The sequence below is a fragment of the Elaeis guineensis genome, chromosome 1, assembly GCF_000442705.2.
Source record: "Elaeis guineensis isolate ETL-2024a chromosome 1, EG11, whole genome shotgun sequence".
Taxonomy (NCBI): Eukaryota; Viridiplantae; Streptophyta; class Magnoliopsida; order Arecales; family Arecaceae; genus Elaeis; species Elaeis guineensis.
Genome location: NC_025993.2, coordinates 85,455,833 through 85,475,183, shown reverse-complemented (window position 1 = coordinate 85,475,183; position 19,351 = coordinate 85,455,833). Strand labels below are relative to the sequence as shown.

The following is a 19,351-nucleotide window of genomic DNA, read 5'->3' as shown; positions in this document are numbered from 1 at the left end:
ATAACAATATTTATATAGTTGATCTTAAGAAGATAGTCATGAAAAGTAGTCAATGCCTTATTGCAAAGGATGTCAAAATAAAAAAAAAATTAGTAGACTATGGCATCATAGATTAGGACATGCAAGCATAAATATAATTTTCAAATTGATTGCTAAAAACTTAGTTAAATATTTATCCAATTGAATTTTGAAAAGGATCATATTTGTGATGCATACCAATTTGAAAAATAAATTAGAAAAAAGTTTAAATCTGAAAATATAGTTTCAACTACTAGGCCATTTGAATTATCCATATGAACTTATTTGGATCCACTAGAACCACAAGCCTAGGAGAAAAGAAATATGGACTTGTGATCATAGATGATTTCTCTCGCTTTATTTAAATTTTATTTTTGTCTCACAAAGATGAAGCTTTTTATGCTTTTTCAAAGTTCTATAACAAAGTCTTAAATAAAAAGAACACCATTATTGTTGGTATTCGAAGCAACCATGGTATTGAATTTGAAAATCAAAATTTTAAAAAATTTTGCAATGAAAATGCTATGGAACATAACTTTTCTGGACTAAGAACACCCTAATAAAATGGTGTTGTTGAAAACAAGAATAGGATCCTAGAAAAAATGATCCGTACCATATTGTATGAAGAAAGTCTTCTAAAATATTTTTGGGCTGATGCTTAGCACCACATGTTACATTTGAAAACAAATTTTAATTCATCCAATTTTGAAAAAAACCTCCTATAAACTTTGAAAAGATAGGAAACCTAATATTAGTTATTTCTATACTTTTAGATGTAGATGTTTCATATTAAATAATAGAAAAGATAATTAAAAAATTTAATGTCAAGTCAGATGAGGACATCTTTCTTGGATACTCCACATCTAGTAAGACTTATAGAGTCTTCAACAAATATACCTTAGTTATTGAAGAATTTATACATGTAATGTTTGATGAAACTAATGATTTATTCTTGAGAAAGGAAGATGTTATTGATAAAAATGCAGGAGGATTGGAAAAGGCATGAAGGAACTCAGCTTGAAGGGAAAGTCCAATCAAGATGAAAAAGGAGAATCAAAAGATGAGGATCATGAAGAAAGTCATGATGAAGATATGAATAAAAAATATGATCATCTATCCAAAGAATGGAGGTATGCACATAATCATCCTAAAGACTTCATAATTGGTAATCCTTTATAAGAGATAATAACTAGATTTTTTTTTAGAGAAATTCATGACTATCTTGTCCTTGTCTCTTAAATTGAACCCAAATGCATAGAAGAAGTTGAAAATGATCCAAATTAGATGCTTGTTATATAAAAGATACTAAATCAATTTGAGAGAAATAATATTTGGATCTCAGTAAGTAGACCAATTAACCATCCAATTATTGATACTAAATAGATATTTAAGAATAAATTAGATAAAAAAGGTAATATTGTAAGAAATAAAGTAAGACTTATGGCTAAAGAATATGACCAAGAAGAAAGAATAGATTTTGATAAAACATATGCTCTTATAGCAAGATTAAAAATAATTAGATTATTACTTACATTAGCTTGCTATATGAACGTCAAATTATTTCAAATGGATGTAAAAAGTACTTTTTTGAATGATTATATTATTGAATAAGTTTTTGTAGAACAACCATCATGTTTTAAAAATCATATTTTCCTAAATCATGTATTTAAACTTAGTAAAGCCTTGTATAGACTAAAGCAAGTACCTAAGGCATGGTATAAAAGATTAAGTAAATTTCTACTTGAAAATAATTTCACTAGAGGTAGTATAGATACAACACTATTTTTGAAAAGAAAAAAATAATTTACTAATAGTTTAGATTTATATAGATAATATTATTTTTGAAGCTACTAATAAGGATCTACGACAAAAATTTGCTGAACTAATTAATGTAGGATAAATTTGAAATGAGCATGATGGGGGAGTTGAGATTCTTTCTTGGACTTCAAATTAAATAAATAAAAGAAGAAATTTTCATCAACTAAGTCAAATATATCTAAGAGATATTAAAAAAATTTGTAATGGAGAACACAAAGAAAATTGGCACACCTATGAGCCCCATATGAAGACTTGACAAAGATGAAAATGATAAAAGTATATATCAAAAGCTCTATAAAGGTGTAATTAGTTCCTTACTTTGTCTAACTGTAAGTAGACTTGACATATTATTTAGTGTTTGCACGTGTACTAGATTTTAATTTAATCTTAGAAAGTCTCACTTGGTTACTATTAAAAGAATACTTAAATATTTAGTTAACATACAAAATCTAGGACTATGGTCTTAAAACAATCCTATATTGACTTAATAGGTTATACAGATGCTGATTATGGAGGATGTAAAATTGATAGAAAATACACTAGTAAAATATGTCAATATTTTGGATTGAACTTAATCTTTTGGTATAGCTAGAAATAAAACTCCATAGCATTATCCATGATCGAGGCTGAGTATGTTGCTGTTGGGAGTTGTACTTACATATTATGGATTAAGCAACAACTCGAGAATTTTGGCATAAAATCAAGTAAAATTTTCATAAGATGTGATAACACAGGTGCTATAATCTCACTAAAAATCCAATTCAGCACACTAGGATAAAACATATTGAAATAAGATATCATTTTATTAGAGATCATATTCAAAATAATGATATTATGCTTAAATTTGTTTGTACTGATAATCAATTAGCTAATATCTTCACCAAACTCCTTAGTAAGGATGGATGTAGAATGATCCAAAGAGAATTAGGTATATGTGATCCTTTCTAAACAAAAATGTTGCTTCTAAATCTCTTGACCTTCTTGATTATTCTGCCTTTTCCTTGAGAATCTTTGTTGCCCTCATTATTTCGAGTCATCTCAGAGCTTTAGAATCAAAATTTGGATTTGAATCGATTTGAATTCTGAATCTGAGATAGGGCTTGAGTCGACTCGATAGAGACTACCAGCTGACTCGATTCTCGAGTCGACTCTAGTAGAAGCTCTTGAGCTGACTCGACCGTCGGAATCCTGTTTTATAACAGGCTTTCGAAGATCCCATTTACTTTACTCTTTTCACTTTTTTTGAGCCCGCTCGTCCTAAACCTCTTCGACTCATCTCCTAACCTTATCCAAACCTCTTCCATTACCATTTTCTCTTGATTTCATGGGAGATTTGAGCAAATATGGCACCAAGATGAGATCCGCCATCAGGAAGCAAAGTAGGGCACCGAAATCATCTGAAAGAAGGGCAAAGACACATGAAGACCCAATAGAACTTCGGCTTGCCCTGTCTATGACCATTTCTCCTCTAACTCGAGCTTCTATGGTGTCTTGTGTGGTCACAATTGGAAGGAAAGTAGATTTTAGATTTTTGGAGAAGAAATACTTTCGGATTGGAAATTGGATCCGACAGCAAGGATGGAAAGAAATATGTTCATTGGAGGTACCCACTTATCCTAACTTGGTTCAAAATTTTTTTGAGAACATGAGGATTGGGGATGACTCCGTTTCGTCGACAGTTAAGAGAATTTTAATTGTTTTGAGTGAAAGAAACTGGATCACCTTTTGGTCATGCCTAAGGTTGGGATTTGCTGTCTTGAGTTGGAAAATGAAACTGATGGCCTGAGATGCATTATGGAAAGGGAGGATGGGAGCAACTTTGATCCACATCGGGCCAATCAACTTTCCACTGAATTGCATCTATTGCACAACATAGTGAGTAGGATCTTCTTTTCTAAAGTAGGGCACTTTGATTGGATAGCAAAAAGAGAGCTTGCTATCATGTACTGCTTGATTTTGAGGACCCCTATGAACCTGCCATTTATGATGATGCAACAAATTAAGGATACTACAGGGAGATCCAAGACAAAAGCTTGCCTCTCCTATGGTATGGTCTTCACACTAATTTTTATTGATTCAAAAATTAATTTGGAGGGAGAAGACTTTAAGGTATTTATGCACACGGACTTTAACATAATGCAGTCACTCCACCGCATGGGGTATCAGAAAGTAGATGACCAATGGGTGTGCGAAGGTGATGATGATCTAGGTGTGCATCAAATTGAGGGGATACTCTCTAGTTTACAGCTTATCTCTTTCTCCTCCATCACCAGCAGTAGGCTCATCTTCACCACCACTAGTAGTAGGCCCATCTTCACCAGCACTGACCCCCACATCAGCAGCAGCAGTAGGGTACTTTATTGGAGCATCTATCTCTCCTTACATCCCTCACATGCATCGGACCTTCAATACTTAAGGGGCAGTAGAGAAGATTGTGGAGAGAGTTAATGCCATATTTTCAGGCTTCAAATAGTAGATGTTTCAGAAACATGACGAGCTCAAGCAGACCTCTTAGAAATAGTATGAGGAGTTTCATCAAGATATCAGTGGTTTAGCTTAAAGACTTAAGATATTAGAGAGGGCGTAGAGTCAAAGTTCTGATCTTTCAGGTGACATTGCTTATCTGACTCGGAAGGCTGCCAGAGTTGCCAAGAAAGTCAAAGATGCAATCATTTCAAAACAAGGCAATGTTGGCATTCTGATTACTACTATGCATCGGCTAGAGTTTCAGCTCGAGTTGTGATTGCTCGCATCTCTCCACCCCGATCCCAACTCCCTCTTAGCTAGCAAGACCCCAGCCCTAGTCTTCTACTTCTACTAGGCCACCTTTGAGCTCGGTTGTCCGACCTAGAACTGATTTTTCTTCTCTTGGCTCTTGGCCCTTTGTGAAGATCCGAAGCAAGAGACCTATCCTTTCATCTTCTAATCCACCTATCATTGAGTTTCCATCTGATGAGGAGTAGTTCTTCTAAGTCTAGGACTTGTATTGTTGCTCCTTATCCTTGACTTAGTAGTTCTTAGTTTTGTTTATCTTTTGTGTTATCGCTAATATTGTATTGTTTGTGCAGCAACTTTTTGTAAACAATACAATCAATATACTAAACTTTACAATCTAATGAAAGTACTCTTTATTATGACATGATTTATACTGTCTTACTGACTCTTGTTCTCTTATGCTTGATGTTGACAAAAAGGGAGAGAATAAAATATTGAGCATTTATTAACAGAGAGCAATTTGATATAAAACTAACATCTAACAATTTGCTTCAATAATTAAAAATCAATTAAAAATCTTTAACAATTAAGAGAGAGCATTTATTAAGGGGGAGTTAAATAAAAAAGTTCTACAAAGTCAAAAGAATTTGCTAAAAATTTTTTATGTATGCACTTTTGTAAATTTCTAAAAATTCCTTCAGTATGTTAGCACCTACCTAAATTGCACATATAGTGTATATTACAATGTAAATATTGAAAATATCATTGTCTTCTTGATACCATTTTTTTGGGCAATACATTACTTTAAATTGAGCAAATTTTTACCATATATATATTTCTATGCTCAATATTTTGTCATCATAAAAAAGGAGGAGATTGTTGATCTCAGAAATGATTTTGATGATCATAAAAATTAGAGCATAAAGTTAAACTAATATCTTTCAAGTTTTTTAAAAAATATTTTTATAGAAAGAAAGTACCCTTGGAAAGGTTTGAAAATAATTGAGGAGCATTTGAGCCAAGAAGGATTGAAATTAGAGTCAAATTACTTAAGAAAAGCAATTTTGAAGAAGTCAAGCCGACTTCTGATGGAATCGAGTTGACTCCGATATGCTCTGGACACTGACACAAGGGCTTGATATGAAGTCAAACTAGCTTGAGGAAGATCCGAGCCGACTCTCTTAGATAGATGGAAAGATGATTTTCAGATTTTTAAGATCGAACAGACTCAAAGTCAATCCGAACTGACTCTCTCAGAGGGATAAAGAGCTTAATTTTTTAAATTCAAGGATGAGCAGACTCGAAAGCTTATCGAATAGACTCGAAGATAGAATCGAGCCGACTTGAGTACTTTTGACAGGCATAATGGCTAGTTCTATATCTTATTTTTTTTTCATCCAGAATTTTTCCAACAACTATATCTCAACTCCAATTATTATAAATAGCTAGTTTTAGCTTCAAAATTCACTAAACTTAAAGAAAATCAAAAGGACATATAAGAAAAACTAAGGGACAAAAAGAAAGATATTGTTCATGTGAAAGAACTAAATTTTCAGCATTCCTTGTAATCAAGAGTGTTCACTGACTTCCAACTCATATTCTCTTAATTTTTGTGAGAGCATTGAAGAGGAAAGCAGAAGTCTTTATGGTAATTAAGCATTTAAGCTCACTAAAAGTAAGCTACAATGACAACAATCTGCTCATTTGATGCGCTCTTTTTTGTTGTAAAATATATTTTTTTCAAAATCTTTATAATAGTTTCAAAAATTAGTTTGATCCAAACCTTTGAATTGGATTAGGAGCTTTGAGTTAAGGCTTGTGTAGATTTTGATTGGTTGATCTGATAAAACCACCAATTAGATTATTTGTGATCCTGATTAAAATAAATCACCTGTATTCATTGGAATATAATAGATTTTTTTAAGTGAAACTTGAGGAATGGATGTTTGTGCTTGGAGTGCACCGAACCACTATAAATTTTTCTTTTATATGTGTTTGTGCTTGCTCTTTATTCTTCTACATTTAGTTTATTTCTCATTTTTTTCACTTTACTACTAAATTTAATAGCTAGTATACATATATCTGATTAAATTTTTAAAACCCAATTCATCCCTTCTTCTTGGGTTGTCTTGGGCAACACACTTAAATAAATTCATGACCCTTCTTAAGATTCTATGGTACTAACTTGGAGAAGATATGTACTCTTTGATATATTCTTTTTATATAATTTTTTTATTAAATAATATTTTTCTAAAATGCTATTTTGAGAAATATAATTTTCAAATATCCTACCCTATGCACTGCACTACAAGAAACTTTTGAGGTAGCACTTGGCATCCTATTAAATACCCTTTTCAATGAACTCTCAGTGTACTCCAAAATGGTTTTGCAGATTAGTACTTCAAATATACTTGTTCCAAAATTGTTTTGTGGATTAGATACTTCAAATATATTGAAGCTTCTCTATTCTAAACTAAAGCAAACTTATCTTGAGTTCAATAATACAATGAAAATTCTTCATTATTGTTTTCCTCCAACTTAAATTGAGTTTTTTTTCACAACATCATTTAACCATTAGGATTGAGCAACATCGCAATGGACCATAGTTAGGTCTTCATATCTATTGGATAGAAATCACTGTCATAGAAAATTTCAGCTTTGTGGTCTTTTTATTACCATAACATTCCTTAAGTCTCGCATAAATTCTAACAAGAAAACAAAGAGAAGAGATAACACCTCATTAAAATTATGGAAATTTATTTAGGATCTATTTGGATAATTTTGTACCATCTAGTAGAATTCATGGAGAAGGGCAATGGTTGGTGGGTATTGGGAGAAGAGAAAGAGAGCCTGTAGTCGGTTGGAGTTGGAAGAAAAGAACCAAATATACCATAAGAAGGAAAAAAGGGAAAAATTATAGAATCACCAGTCCTTTCAAATTTGGGTCATTTATATGTGAACTCTAAAAATTTAAAAGTATTAACTAGCCACCAAAACTTCATATATATTGTAGCATGGCCAACCATTTATCTAGATCCCAACATTCTTAATGGAGCGACGAAAAAGATACAAATACTCTTCATTCATAGAGGTTGTCATTTATTATTCATCTATCTACATAGATCTTAAAGCATTCCATTCTCTATAATCTATCTACCATTATAGATCTTAAAGTACTTAATCCTCTATCATCCATCCACCTACACAGATTTCAAAGCACTCCATTTTATATTGTTCATTCATCTGCATAAATCTTATATTCATCATTTGTCATTCATTTATTAGTACAGATCATAAAGAACTATGTTTTTTATCATTCATCCACTTGCATAAATCTCAAAGCACTCCATTTATATCCATTCATCGGTATAGATCTCAATGTGCTTCATCCTTTATTATCCATTTATCTATATAAATCTCAAAGCGCTCCATCCTCTATCATTCATTAGCTTACATAAATCTTAAAGCACTATATTCTTTGCCATTTATTTGTTTGTATAGATCTTAAAGCATTTTATTCTCTATTATTTATCTATTTGTACAAATCTCAAAATGCTCCATCCTCGATCATCCATCCGCTTGCATATATTTCAAAGTACTTCATTCTTTATCATTCATCTATCCCCACGGATATCAAAGTACTCTATTCTCTATCATTATCTATCCAACATGGATTCCAAGTGCTCCATCCTATATCAACAATCTACTTGTATAAATCTCAAAATGATCCATCCACTGTCATTTATTGCCAACACAAATCTTAAAGTATTCCATCCTCTATCATCCATCCATTTATATAAATTTGAAAACATATTATCCTCTATTATTATCTGCATGCATAGATCTCCAAGCGCTCTATTTATTGTCATTCATCTATATGCACGGACTCAAAGCATTTAATTTTTTGTTATTAATATATCTGTATGGATCTTAAAGCACTCAATTATTTATCATTCATCCATTTGCATGGATTTTAAAGTACTATATCTTTTGTCATCCATCCATTTGCATCGGTCTTAAAATATTCCATCCTTTATCATTTATTTGCTGATGGAGATTTCAAAATGTAACTCTCCCTCCTTTTTATTAAAATCCTCGCTAAAATTAGAGCTTTTGCTAAGTAGGAACGATAGTTTTGAAATTTCATAAAAAATAGTTATCATATGATTCTTAGGTGACAATATTTTGTTGAAATAGATAGTCAGATTATATTGCAATAAATTTAAAATTTTGATGGTATATTTTTTAAATTTTTGAATCTATTGGACTCTAAGGGGGTGTATTTATAATTTTAAAATAATATATAGATTTTTTCGTCATGCGTTGGAAGGGCTCGGGGGATCCAATCAATTTGGGCCGGGGGGGGGGCTTGCGATCCATTAATGCCGGTCCTGTGGATTATCCATTTTCTTTCCCATGTTAATTCAACAATAGTGTTAAGTTAGCAATTTCACGCAACGACAACGCAAGCAAGCAAGCATCTCGCAGACTGCGGTCCTGCGGACGAAGCCACTAAACCCTACCGGCCGCCGTCGCCATTGCTTCCATACCTTCCTTAAACCCTCCCTTGTTTCCTCCCCAACTTCTCTCTTTCTTCGACTGCTCCACCGCCATGCCCTCCGCTTCCCTCGCTGCCCACCTCTCTCTCTCCCCCTGAGCTCTCCTCTCCGCGCCGCCATGTCCGCCGCCTCCAGAGGCCTTGTCGCCCGCCTCCGCTCCTCGGGCCCTCGGTTAGCGTTTCCCCTCCACCGGAGCTTCAGCGCGGAGCCCCTCGTCGACGCTAGCGAAAATGATCTCAGCGGCGGCGGTGGCCGGGTTATCGAGGCGAAGTCCGGGGTGATGGGGCCTAACTCGAGGAGGACCGGAGCCATCGCCATCAAGTGCGGAATGACGGCACTGTGGGACAAGTGGGGCGCTAGGATTCCAATCACGGTCCTTTGGTTGGACGACAACACCGTCTCCCAGGTGAAGACTGTCGAGAACGAGGGGATCTTTGCCTTGCAGGTATGATTTAACCGCCACGAAAGATCGAATCTTGATGGACTTCCGTTTGGTGCTCTGAGGATTTTTTTTTGTTTAGGGTTTTATATTTTTCTCTAGAGCTAGGACTTAGGATTCGAGGAGTTTGAGTTTTACGTTCATTGATGATATTGGTGAGTCGTATTATTCAGTCTAAAGTCATTTTTGGTTGTAATTGGGTAGGAATATGGGGAGAAATGTGGTCCAGGCTGTAATAATGAACCTTTTTTTTGAATTCTGAGTGATATGTTCTGTGGTGGTAGTTAGATTGGAGCAGGGCAAAAAAAGGAGAAACATTTGACGAAGCCTGAGGTGGGCCATTTCAGAGCTCAAGGAGTTCCTTTGAAGAGGAAGCTGAAGGAGTTTCCAGTGACAGGGGATGCGCTTCTTCCGGTTGGTACTTCCATCACAGTTCGCCATTTTGTTCCTGGCCAGTATGTTGATGTCACAGGCATTACAAGGGGAAAAGGTTTTCAGGTACTTGTTGCTTTCTTTTTTAAATAGATTTTCTTTTGTATTTAAACATTGTGTTTGAGCTTTTAACATTTTGTGTGCCATTTGTATTACTTTGTTCTTTACATGAGCATTCGCTATTATTGAATGTAGCATGCATTTTTCTGTTGGATTATACAATAGAAATTCATAGTTCTCACGTTCACTGTATGTATAAGTAATCATATTTAAGAGGGATTGGATATAAAAATCTATAGAGATTTTTCTTATTGTAGTAACCTCGAACGAAGACCAACATACTTTGTGAGAGCTCTTCTGCCCTGTTAAAATTATGAAAACAGACCAACACAGAGATTTATGTTATTGGGTAATGTGGTGGAAAAACATAGTTCATATATCCATTGGAGCTATATTAAGTAAACATAAAAGGAAATTGTGCCATAGAAGTAGATAGAGATTTTCCTTGTTGATATGCCTTGAGTGAAAAGCCGTCACTTCAGACCAGTCTTCCATCCTTGTGGATTCTAAAAGGAAATTATGGTTTACCATAATCACTTTTTTTAAACTTTGTCTGGGAATATTTTGGTATATTTTATGCCATTTACTACTTCACTATGACTTTCCTGACATTTCTTTATTTTTAGCAGATATTTTATCCTATTAAATGCCTAAAAAGCCACAAGTATACCCCATGCAGTTGGCTAGCTAGAATTATTCTATTATTTGACATCCAAGCTTATTATGATGCTGACCTATCATTTATTAGTATCATATTTGAAATCATCGGTTGATAAAATCTTTCTAAAATTATTCTTTCAATCCTTGCAAATATTTAAAGGCCTTGTCTTGCAATGCCTAAGCACATATCCAAATTCTTTTCTGCCTAGTTGTTTGTAACCTTTGCATAGGACCTAAAAGTCTGGGTTCAGTTCGTTGATCTTGTTCTTCATTGAAAAGAACTGTGGACCTTAGAGGTAAGAGGACCCAAGTTTATTGTGACCTGTTTCCACTTCATTTCCTTTTGGTTTTATTTTCACAGGTCATCTTTAAAATCTAGCCCTCAGAGGTAGTTATGCTGCCTTAATTTTATGATAATTTTATCAAAAGAAGTTTCATATATTTTTGGTCATCATATTTGTCAGCGTTTCCTCTAAGTGTCATAGGTATGTCACAGTCACATAACATTACATGGTTGCATCATCATCTCGTTCTCTTTTGTTTTATTTCTACCAGAAGCATTTTAAGCTTTTCTTTGTGTTAAAGTCAATATATCATGTTTATTACTTAAACTTTCCCATTCATTTATCTCAAAATGTTTGTGTTTTGTCTTCATATTAAATTATAATAATCATTTGCATATCTTTCTTTGAGATGATTTAAAAGAATATGATAAATATATACTTTATGACTAATGTCTAAAAATATTTTATTTGGTAGACAGTTAACGGGGTCCTGCTCATCACATAGGTGCTAGGATCATATGCTGTTGGTAGTCCAGAGTTCAGGACAGCCAAAAGAAATTACAAAAATTGAAGAATATTAGGTAACAGTATAAGACTAGATACTATTCAGAGGATAAAACATAAAGTATGAATGGAGATGTGTGACAAGTCAGTGGGAAGTACCAATTTATCTACATCTAATACTAACTAATGGACAATCTCATCCTTGCATCTTCAAACGGGAAAATAAACATTAAATTTGGTGCTTAGGCATTCTTGTCTAAGGCAGCTGCTACCTACTCTAATTTTACAGCACTGTTTATGAGATGTGATGTAATCCCAAGAAATAGTACTCTTGGGTTTAGTTGAGTTTTAGATGTTTGCTTTCTCATCACCTTTGTAGTCAGCTGATTTTCACAATTTCATTCTATATGGATTATGTTTTAGATTATTATTGTCCTGTAAAGTTCTTTTTAACTTTAATCTCTTGTTCAAATTTCTAACCCTCTCCATTATATCATTTTCGAATTTAATTTTATTTTGTTCCTATCATCTTCATGATGAGATTATTCTAGCCCTTGATGGAAAAATCATTTTTTCCAAAAAAATAAAAATTTTTATAGTTGTAGAATAAGTACTTCTCATATAGAAAATGTAGAAAATATTTTCCTGAATTTCCTAAATTGTTTTTTAATTTTCATTTTAAATGATATAGCACTGGATTGAGTAGGGAATTTGAAGGACCGCCATTTTGGAAGATCCCTTGGAACAAAATTGACATTTTAGGCCCTTAAATTTAAGAAAAGTGTTTTTTCTTGTTTAAAAAGTATGAATAATCTAATAATCCATCTTAATTTTCCGGATGCATAGATTCTTGAACATTGAATAGAAGTACATCCTGGAACATTTAGGATAAATGTGTCCATGAAGAATGTAAGAAAGGGCTATAATTATGTTGAAAGATTGGGACCAGGGGATGGTTGGACCACATAGATGGAGGATTGCATTATTGTTGCTTATTTCACTTTGGTTATTTGATATAAGTATTGTTTTGATATTAGAGATGGACTTTGAATGGAGACTCATTTTGTATTAGTTTTCAAATCTTTCTTATAACCAAAGACAACACAAACAAGAGGAACTAGGTATCCTTTTTAATATTTACAATTAGTTGATTCTATTTGTTGTCTATTGATATGATGTTGATGTTTTGTGGACAACAATTTGTAGAATTTGGAGATAATTGTAATCATGCCAAGTTGGCTCTAATGTTCACTATAATAATGGTAAACTATAGCTACAGATCCACATGTAAAATTAGAAAGGAGGAGAACAAGGTCAGGAAACAAGATATGTTATTTTGGGTATGAGCTGGTTAGATAATGGGAATGGAACAGGAGGGCCCAAATATCAAGAGGTTGATGTATCTTAGTTATCAGGAAAAACCTTTTTTCTTTTGAGGAGTTTATGCTGTTAATCTGGTTTTGATGACTCTATAATGGCAAACTTTGAAGTCTTTTTCTTATGTTGTTTGGCTTGGTGTTCTTGAGTTTCAGAAGAATTAAATGTGAACTTCAAATTGAGAGAAATTTTGTTTGGAACAGATGTATTTTCCATGCAAGTCAATATAGAGATTTTCAAAGCTACAAAGGAAAAGGAAATTTAAAAATTTTAAGAGCTTAAGTCTGCTGTAATAAGCTATGACGTAGAGGGTTCAGGGATGAAGAAGAGTTGGTTAAAGATGACTTAGGTTCCAAGATTTTTTGCTCAAAGAAGAGGTTTCAACCTTCTCTAGCAGGCTTATTTGGGACTAACTAAGGGGCATAACCTAATAATGTTGCAATTAATTTTCGAGGAGGAAGAAGTTTTATGAGGCCATTGTTTGTTTATGCATCATATGCCTGGTATTACTTCATCTTCCTTATATGCTCTTGACAGTATGTTGAGCATGCGTTTATTGTCAAATTATAAATTCAAAGATCTAGTTCTGGTTCAGGCTGTATACAGTGGTCAGATTTTCCAGCTGTTGATGCCTATTCATAAGGTGATTTAACTTTCATTTAATGGGGAATTCGCTCTTCTGTTCTAGGAACTTTTCATTGCTATTGTTCGGATATGAACCTTAGTTTTTTTTTATTTAGAGCTGCATTCACTTCATCATTCGCAGATTGAAAACTTCCCAATTTGCTAGATTTGCTCAGGGTTATACACAGCCAGGATGCTTGGGGGGACCTCTCTATGAGGATCTATGGATATGATAGGGATTTCTTCAGCTCCAGTTGAATGTTGAAAGGCATAGGAAATGCCATTTTGGGGTGTTTGTCTTTATCTTTAAAGTTCCATGAGCTTGGTAAGGAATGAATTTGAGTTACTCGCTCGGAATTTGATCTTTTCAAAAATGTTAAGGAACATTAATATCAACCCCTTAGCTTCTCAAGTATATTCAGCATTGGTGATTTTTGTAAAGTTGACACCAGATCATAAAAATGCGCTACAGAGATTGAATTTAGGTGGGTTAAATAAATTTTGTCTTAGACATGTAGCCTTAATTGTGCTTGTGTTGTGCATGACTGTATGGTTGTTATAAAGTTAAGAAACAGTAACTATTTTGTAAGGACTGAATTGAAAAGACACCTGATTTTGTTGCTGCATGATGAAATCTCCCTTATTCAACTTAGCCTTAACAATTGATCTAAAATAAGAAGACTCTGCTATGCATGCAGTCATGCTTTTGGGTTAAATTTATGCCATTAGGTGATTCTTGGAACTTGCTAATGGGGCAGATAAAGACATTGTGAATATGACTACTTTTGAGCATGCATCTCTAAGTAAACTTTATGAATTTTTATTTGTAAAAAAAACCTAATAAATGCTGCCTATTAATTTGAATGATTAAACTATATTTTTGTAAAATCATGAATATATTTTACTCAACCATTCAGTTAATACGTTTTCTAGTATTTTGGATGCAACTAGTATGTTGATAAACTACAAGTATAGTTAGCGATTTTACATTCAGAACTATATACCAGAATAGATAAATGGAATTCTGATAGAAATAAGCAATATCAGAGAAAGGAGGGTGGGTAGGAGGGAGAGGCACTGCAGTTCGTTGGTACATTTTAAGGGCACATGACTGCATAAGTTACTTCTGTGTCAGTATTTGGCAAGATTATTTTGGCTTAAGTTAAATCGTAGCATGGCTTGATTTTGCACTTAACAGCAATTAGTAACATTGAATAACTTTGAATGGAAGTGTTATGGCTGTTTAGTCATGAGTATAGTAATTGTTTAGACAGTTCTGCAAAATGAATACTAGTATCTGACTAAAATTTTGGAGATAAGATGGAAAGATGTTGGAGTTTGGGCAATGCTGGAAGATTTATACCTTGAACTAAAACATTCTCTATCTGACACTTGTAAGGGATCATCCTTAGAGTTCATGTTCTATAATTGAGTAGAATGCTGTTTTTAGCTATCTATCATCCTATGTGGATTATGTATGATTATGTTCAAGAACCAGATTATCTGCAAATCAATTATAATTTCCAGGATATGCAGAAAAGTTATAAGTAGTCCATTCATCTGTAATTGCCATTTTTGCTCGTTTTCCCCTTAGTCTGCTTGTCTATCTATTGCTCTTCTCTAATCAATTAAGCACCATAAATTATGACGAGATCTTACTATTTATACTGCCCGCTGCTACTTTGATCAATATAATATGCCTGCTATCTATATGATATGCTTGAATCTGTTCAATGTTTTAACTGTTTGGCTGGTTGAAAGCATCCATTCCCTACATAAATTCTGGAGGGCTGGATGCTCTTTCTGAATATAATTATTTTTAATCATGAAATTGTTTTTATTATGAATTGATCCCATTCTTGCCTGGCATTCTTCTTCCTTCTCTTAATTTTTGATCTGTCTGGCAGCAAGGGACCATGCCAATGATACGTCTCTTTTGCTAATTGGTGTACTAATATTTTTTCTCTTCAACCAATAGGGTGGGATGAAAAGGTGGGGTTTTGCTGGAATGCCTGCATCGCATGGTGCATCATTATCACATCGAAGTATTGGCTCTACAGGTCAAAGAGATGCTCCTGGAAAGGTATTTATTCATATTCACATGATTTCCATGTTGGCACAATATCACACATTTTTTGCTTCAATTTAATGTGAACACTGTTAAATATTTGTTTATTTATCAGTCACTGTATACTGATATGATTAGGCGAACTCAGCTACTCATTTGAGTCTTTATGCACAGCAACAAGATTCTATTTTGGACTTTCTAAAATGACTTTCCAAACTGATAAATGCATCCAAAGATGCTCCTTGATGTTAAGATCTTAAATATAGTTTAGGTTGAAGATGTATTCAAGTTATATGTGAACCTAGCAAAATACTAAATTAAATGTGAAGCTTCATGAAAGTGCTCCAAATGTAAAGGTGATTACTCCAAAATTAGGCTTGCTATTTGATGCTTTAAAGTCTAGATATGTTCTTTGTGAACTTGTTTGGGCATTTTCTTAGAGCCAGGATTGAGATATTGTGTATCTGAACTATGGTAGCCTGACACTGGGGTTGGAACCAGATCGGATACCAGTATATCCATATTCATATTTGTTTTGTTTTATGAATAATGAATATTAGTCGGATGCAAAAATTCATATCCATATTTGTTTTAAACGAGTATGGATACAAATTGGATATTAAAAGTATGGATATAAATTGGATACTTAAACTTTATATCCATGGAATCAAAGATATTACTAAGTATATGATAAATCAAGTTAATAGCATGTCAATATAGTTGTATATCTCCCTTAAAAGTTAATGAGTGCTGCTTAAAATTAATTAGGGTTATAAGTAGAATCGAATATTTGGATGTGGATCGGATAGTTGTCTATCCATATCTATATACATATCCATTTTTTTTTTATGGATATAGATACAGATACAGATATTAGTTGGATGCTCAAATCGCTATCCATATTTGGATATGAAAATAGATTGGAATGGATATTATCCGATCCACTTTCACCCCTACCTAGTAGTGTTATTTTATTACTGTGCCATGGTGAAACCAGTGACATGCAAGTAGACTTGCTCATGAGCCTGGTGGCATGCTCAGCCCGCTTAAGCTTGAAGTCTTTTTGGACAGGCTTGGACTAAGGTTTTAGACTCGGTGGGGTGGGTCGAGCCTGGAAAGTAGGCCTGTTTTATTAAATTGGCTAGGCTTGGGCTTGGACTTGGAGATCAAAGCCTAGTCTGAGCCCGGCTTGGCCTGAAATTCTTTGATCCTAGGTTTTGTCCAACTCGAGCGTGGCCTGGCTTTTTTTTTTTTAATTTTTAAATTAGGTTTTCATGATTAAGTCATAGGTTTTGTTGATATGTAATGTAAACTTAATGGGAGAAGGTCTAGAATCTTAGAGTACATTGAATTTTGAAATTGTTATTAAAAATATTTATTTATTCCTATTTAGCATTTTAAGCATTTTTATTTAGTATTTTTTATAAATTGTAAAAATGTTCCGGAAAGTCGAGGCCTAGCTTGAAGCCCAAAGCCCAAAGCTCAAGTAAGGGCCAAGCTTGGGTTTCGAAAGTATGCCTGGAGGTTAGGCTGTGCTTGGGTCTAAATAAATTGTGTTAATATTTGCAAAAAGCCCTGCCTAGCCCATGTATAGGTTTACATGCAAGCACTGGTAACAAGCTAGTATCACATGCCAATAATGCATTGGTATGGTATGTTCTATGTTGTACTTAATATGCATGACCGGTAGTCTTGTCCATGCTTAAAGCTATGCACGTAAATATTAGCACATTTTTCAAAAGGAGTGTGTGCTATCTTGGAATGTTGTATGTGAAGCACTAAATAGTATTGAAAATATCTTGAAGATTTTATCTTTCACTGCTTCAAGGAGCTGTATGCATCATTATTTGATGAGTGAGATGATGCTATGCAAGTGAACATTAGCGCAAATTTTCAAATTGTGTATGAGCCCTATTCTTGAAGGTATGTGAAGCACCAAATAATATTGGAAATATCTTAAAGATTTTCATATTTCACTGCTTCAAGGAGCTGTAGGCATTATTATTTGATAGCTGAGATAGGAACCCCACTTATGCATCCTGCTGTGCACAAATTGATTATTCATATTCCGTTAACTGCATCAACATCTGAAAAGGTAATCACATGGTGGCAGTTTTGGCTGAGCCTGATTCTCATTCCCTGATATTCTAAGTAATATATACATGGAACTTGACATTGCACTGTGAAAGAAGGTGATTGCGTTACCATTTGTCCGTGGTTAGGTTCCTTTTGGACAAAGGAATCATTCCTTTCATTAAACCCCATCATTGTGCTTTTTTTAAAAAAATCAATCTTTGTTATATAAAACCTTATTGTGTAACATCAATTCATATTTTTCAGCATATTTAGGATACACTTCGGTTCATGTCTTACCATTATTTTGATGCTTTTGGCTTTCACTTGAAATGTGTGATATTTGCCCATCTTTTGATAGCTATGCTCTGAGATCTGTTTTAGAAACCTGCTATTATTAACCCGAATTGGCTGTTATTCCATGAAATGTTGCTTCAGAATATATTGGCCCCTAGTTTTCTATTAAGCATGCTTTAGTTAACAACCTGTGATAGGAAGTTGGTAAAAGAACTTACTTTATGATGTTTAAGTAGGTTTTTAAAGGGAAGAAAATGCCTGGGCGTATGGGTGGGAAGCAGTGCACGGTGAAAAATGTATGGGTCTACAAAATTGATCCTGCAAGAAATTTCATGTTGGTAAAAGGCCAGGTATGATCTTCAGTGTGGTAACTGTCTGCTCATCAGGTCAAATACCCAAGTTTAGGAGGTTGATGTCATTTTGTCAGAGCCCATCCAGGATGACTATTTACCTACTTGATGTTGCAGGTTCCAGGCGCTGAAGGGAATTTTGTTTTTATTAAAGATGCAGAGTACAAGAAGCCGGACATCTCCCTGCTACCATTTCCAACCCATTTTGCTCCGGAAGGTGAGGAAACATCAGAGTTGGAACCGCTAGTGGCTGATCTTGGGGATGTTGATCCTTTCATGGCAGCAGATTAAGTGGCAGTTTTAAAGGATTCAGGATTATGCTTCTTGTTGATTATTTCTTTGGGAGTTCTGATGAGTTTTTATTTCTTTTCATTCCAAATAGCATGCCATTGTTTAACAATGAAAATTTTGATAGCAATTCGTTCACTGAAGTTCATCAATCACAACGGATTTTTGTTGGTCACTTAGCAGCAACTAGATTGGCGGCACCTTGGCATTTTCCTTGGGCAATCATGCACTATGACAACAAAGCTACCAACCCTGCTGTTCCCTACAGTCTTATTGTAACGAAAAGGAAAATAAGCAATAAGTTTTCCTCTGTAACATGACAGCCTCTGATGAACATTACATGAAGATTCTGTTGCTTGACTACTCAGTGGATTGATGTTGGGTAACCTTCTATTTTTGTCTTAACCTTTTCTGTTTTTTCACCAACGATACTTGAATGAATTGCTTGTTGCTTGTACATTATTCATTTCTTGGTAGGTAAATGAGTGCTTAGGCTTGCACTTGAATTTTAAGATTTGAAAGCCATCTGATAGAGGACATATGTAAAGTCATTCATGAGTTTCCACTTGCCTTATGGATCTTTGTTCTATATATTTCTAGGCTGGCTTCAAGTTTTAGCCGCAAATTTTGATAGAACCATATTAGTATAGGGCTTATTTGGTTCACGAATTTTATGAACCATGAATGTTTGAATTAATTATTTTGGCCATAAAACATATAAGTCCATGCATCTTGATAATTACAATAATTGGAAGTTTTCATCTTATTGTGTTTAGTTTACCAAA

The 19,351-nt window shown here is 34.0% G+C and overlaps 1 protein-coding gene across 1 annotated transcript; it reads left to right on the top strand.

The window, feature by feature from the left end:
- Positions 1–8,991: 8,991 nt before the first annotated feature.
- On the top strand, positions 8,992–18,929 carry LOC105061496 (large ribosomal subunit protein uL3m). The gene is made up of 5 exons (XM_010945555.4): positions 8,992–9,555; positions 9,838–10,047; positions 15,469–15,573; positions 18,165–18,278; positions 18,396–18,929. The coding sequence occupies exons 1-5, from the start codon at positions 9,229–9,231 to the stop codon at positions 18,567–18,569; spliced, it is 930 nt and encodes a 309-aa protein (XP_010943857.1). The 5' UTR covers positions 8,992–9,228; the 3' UTR covers positions 18,570–18,929.
- The last annotated feature ends 422 nt before the right edge of the window (positions 18,930–19,351 follow it).

Excerpts from the sequence above, each read along its gene's own strand:
- LOC105061496 (XM_010945555.4), top strand. The coding sequence starts at position 9,229 with ATGTCCGCCGCCTCCAGAGGCCTTGTCGCCCGCCTCCGCTCCTCGGGC. Across the intron at positions 9,556-9,837 it reads AGGGGATCTTTGCCTTGCAG|ATTGGAGCAGGGCAAAAAAA; the intron begins GTATGATTTAAC and ends GGTGGTAGTTAG. Across the intron at positions 15,574-18,164 it reads AAAGAGATGCTCCTGGAAAG|GTTTTTAAAGGGAAGAAAAT; the intron begins GTATTTATTCAT and ends ATGTTTAAGTAG.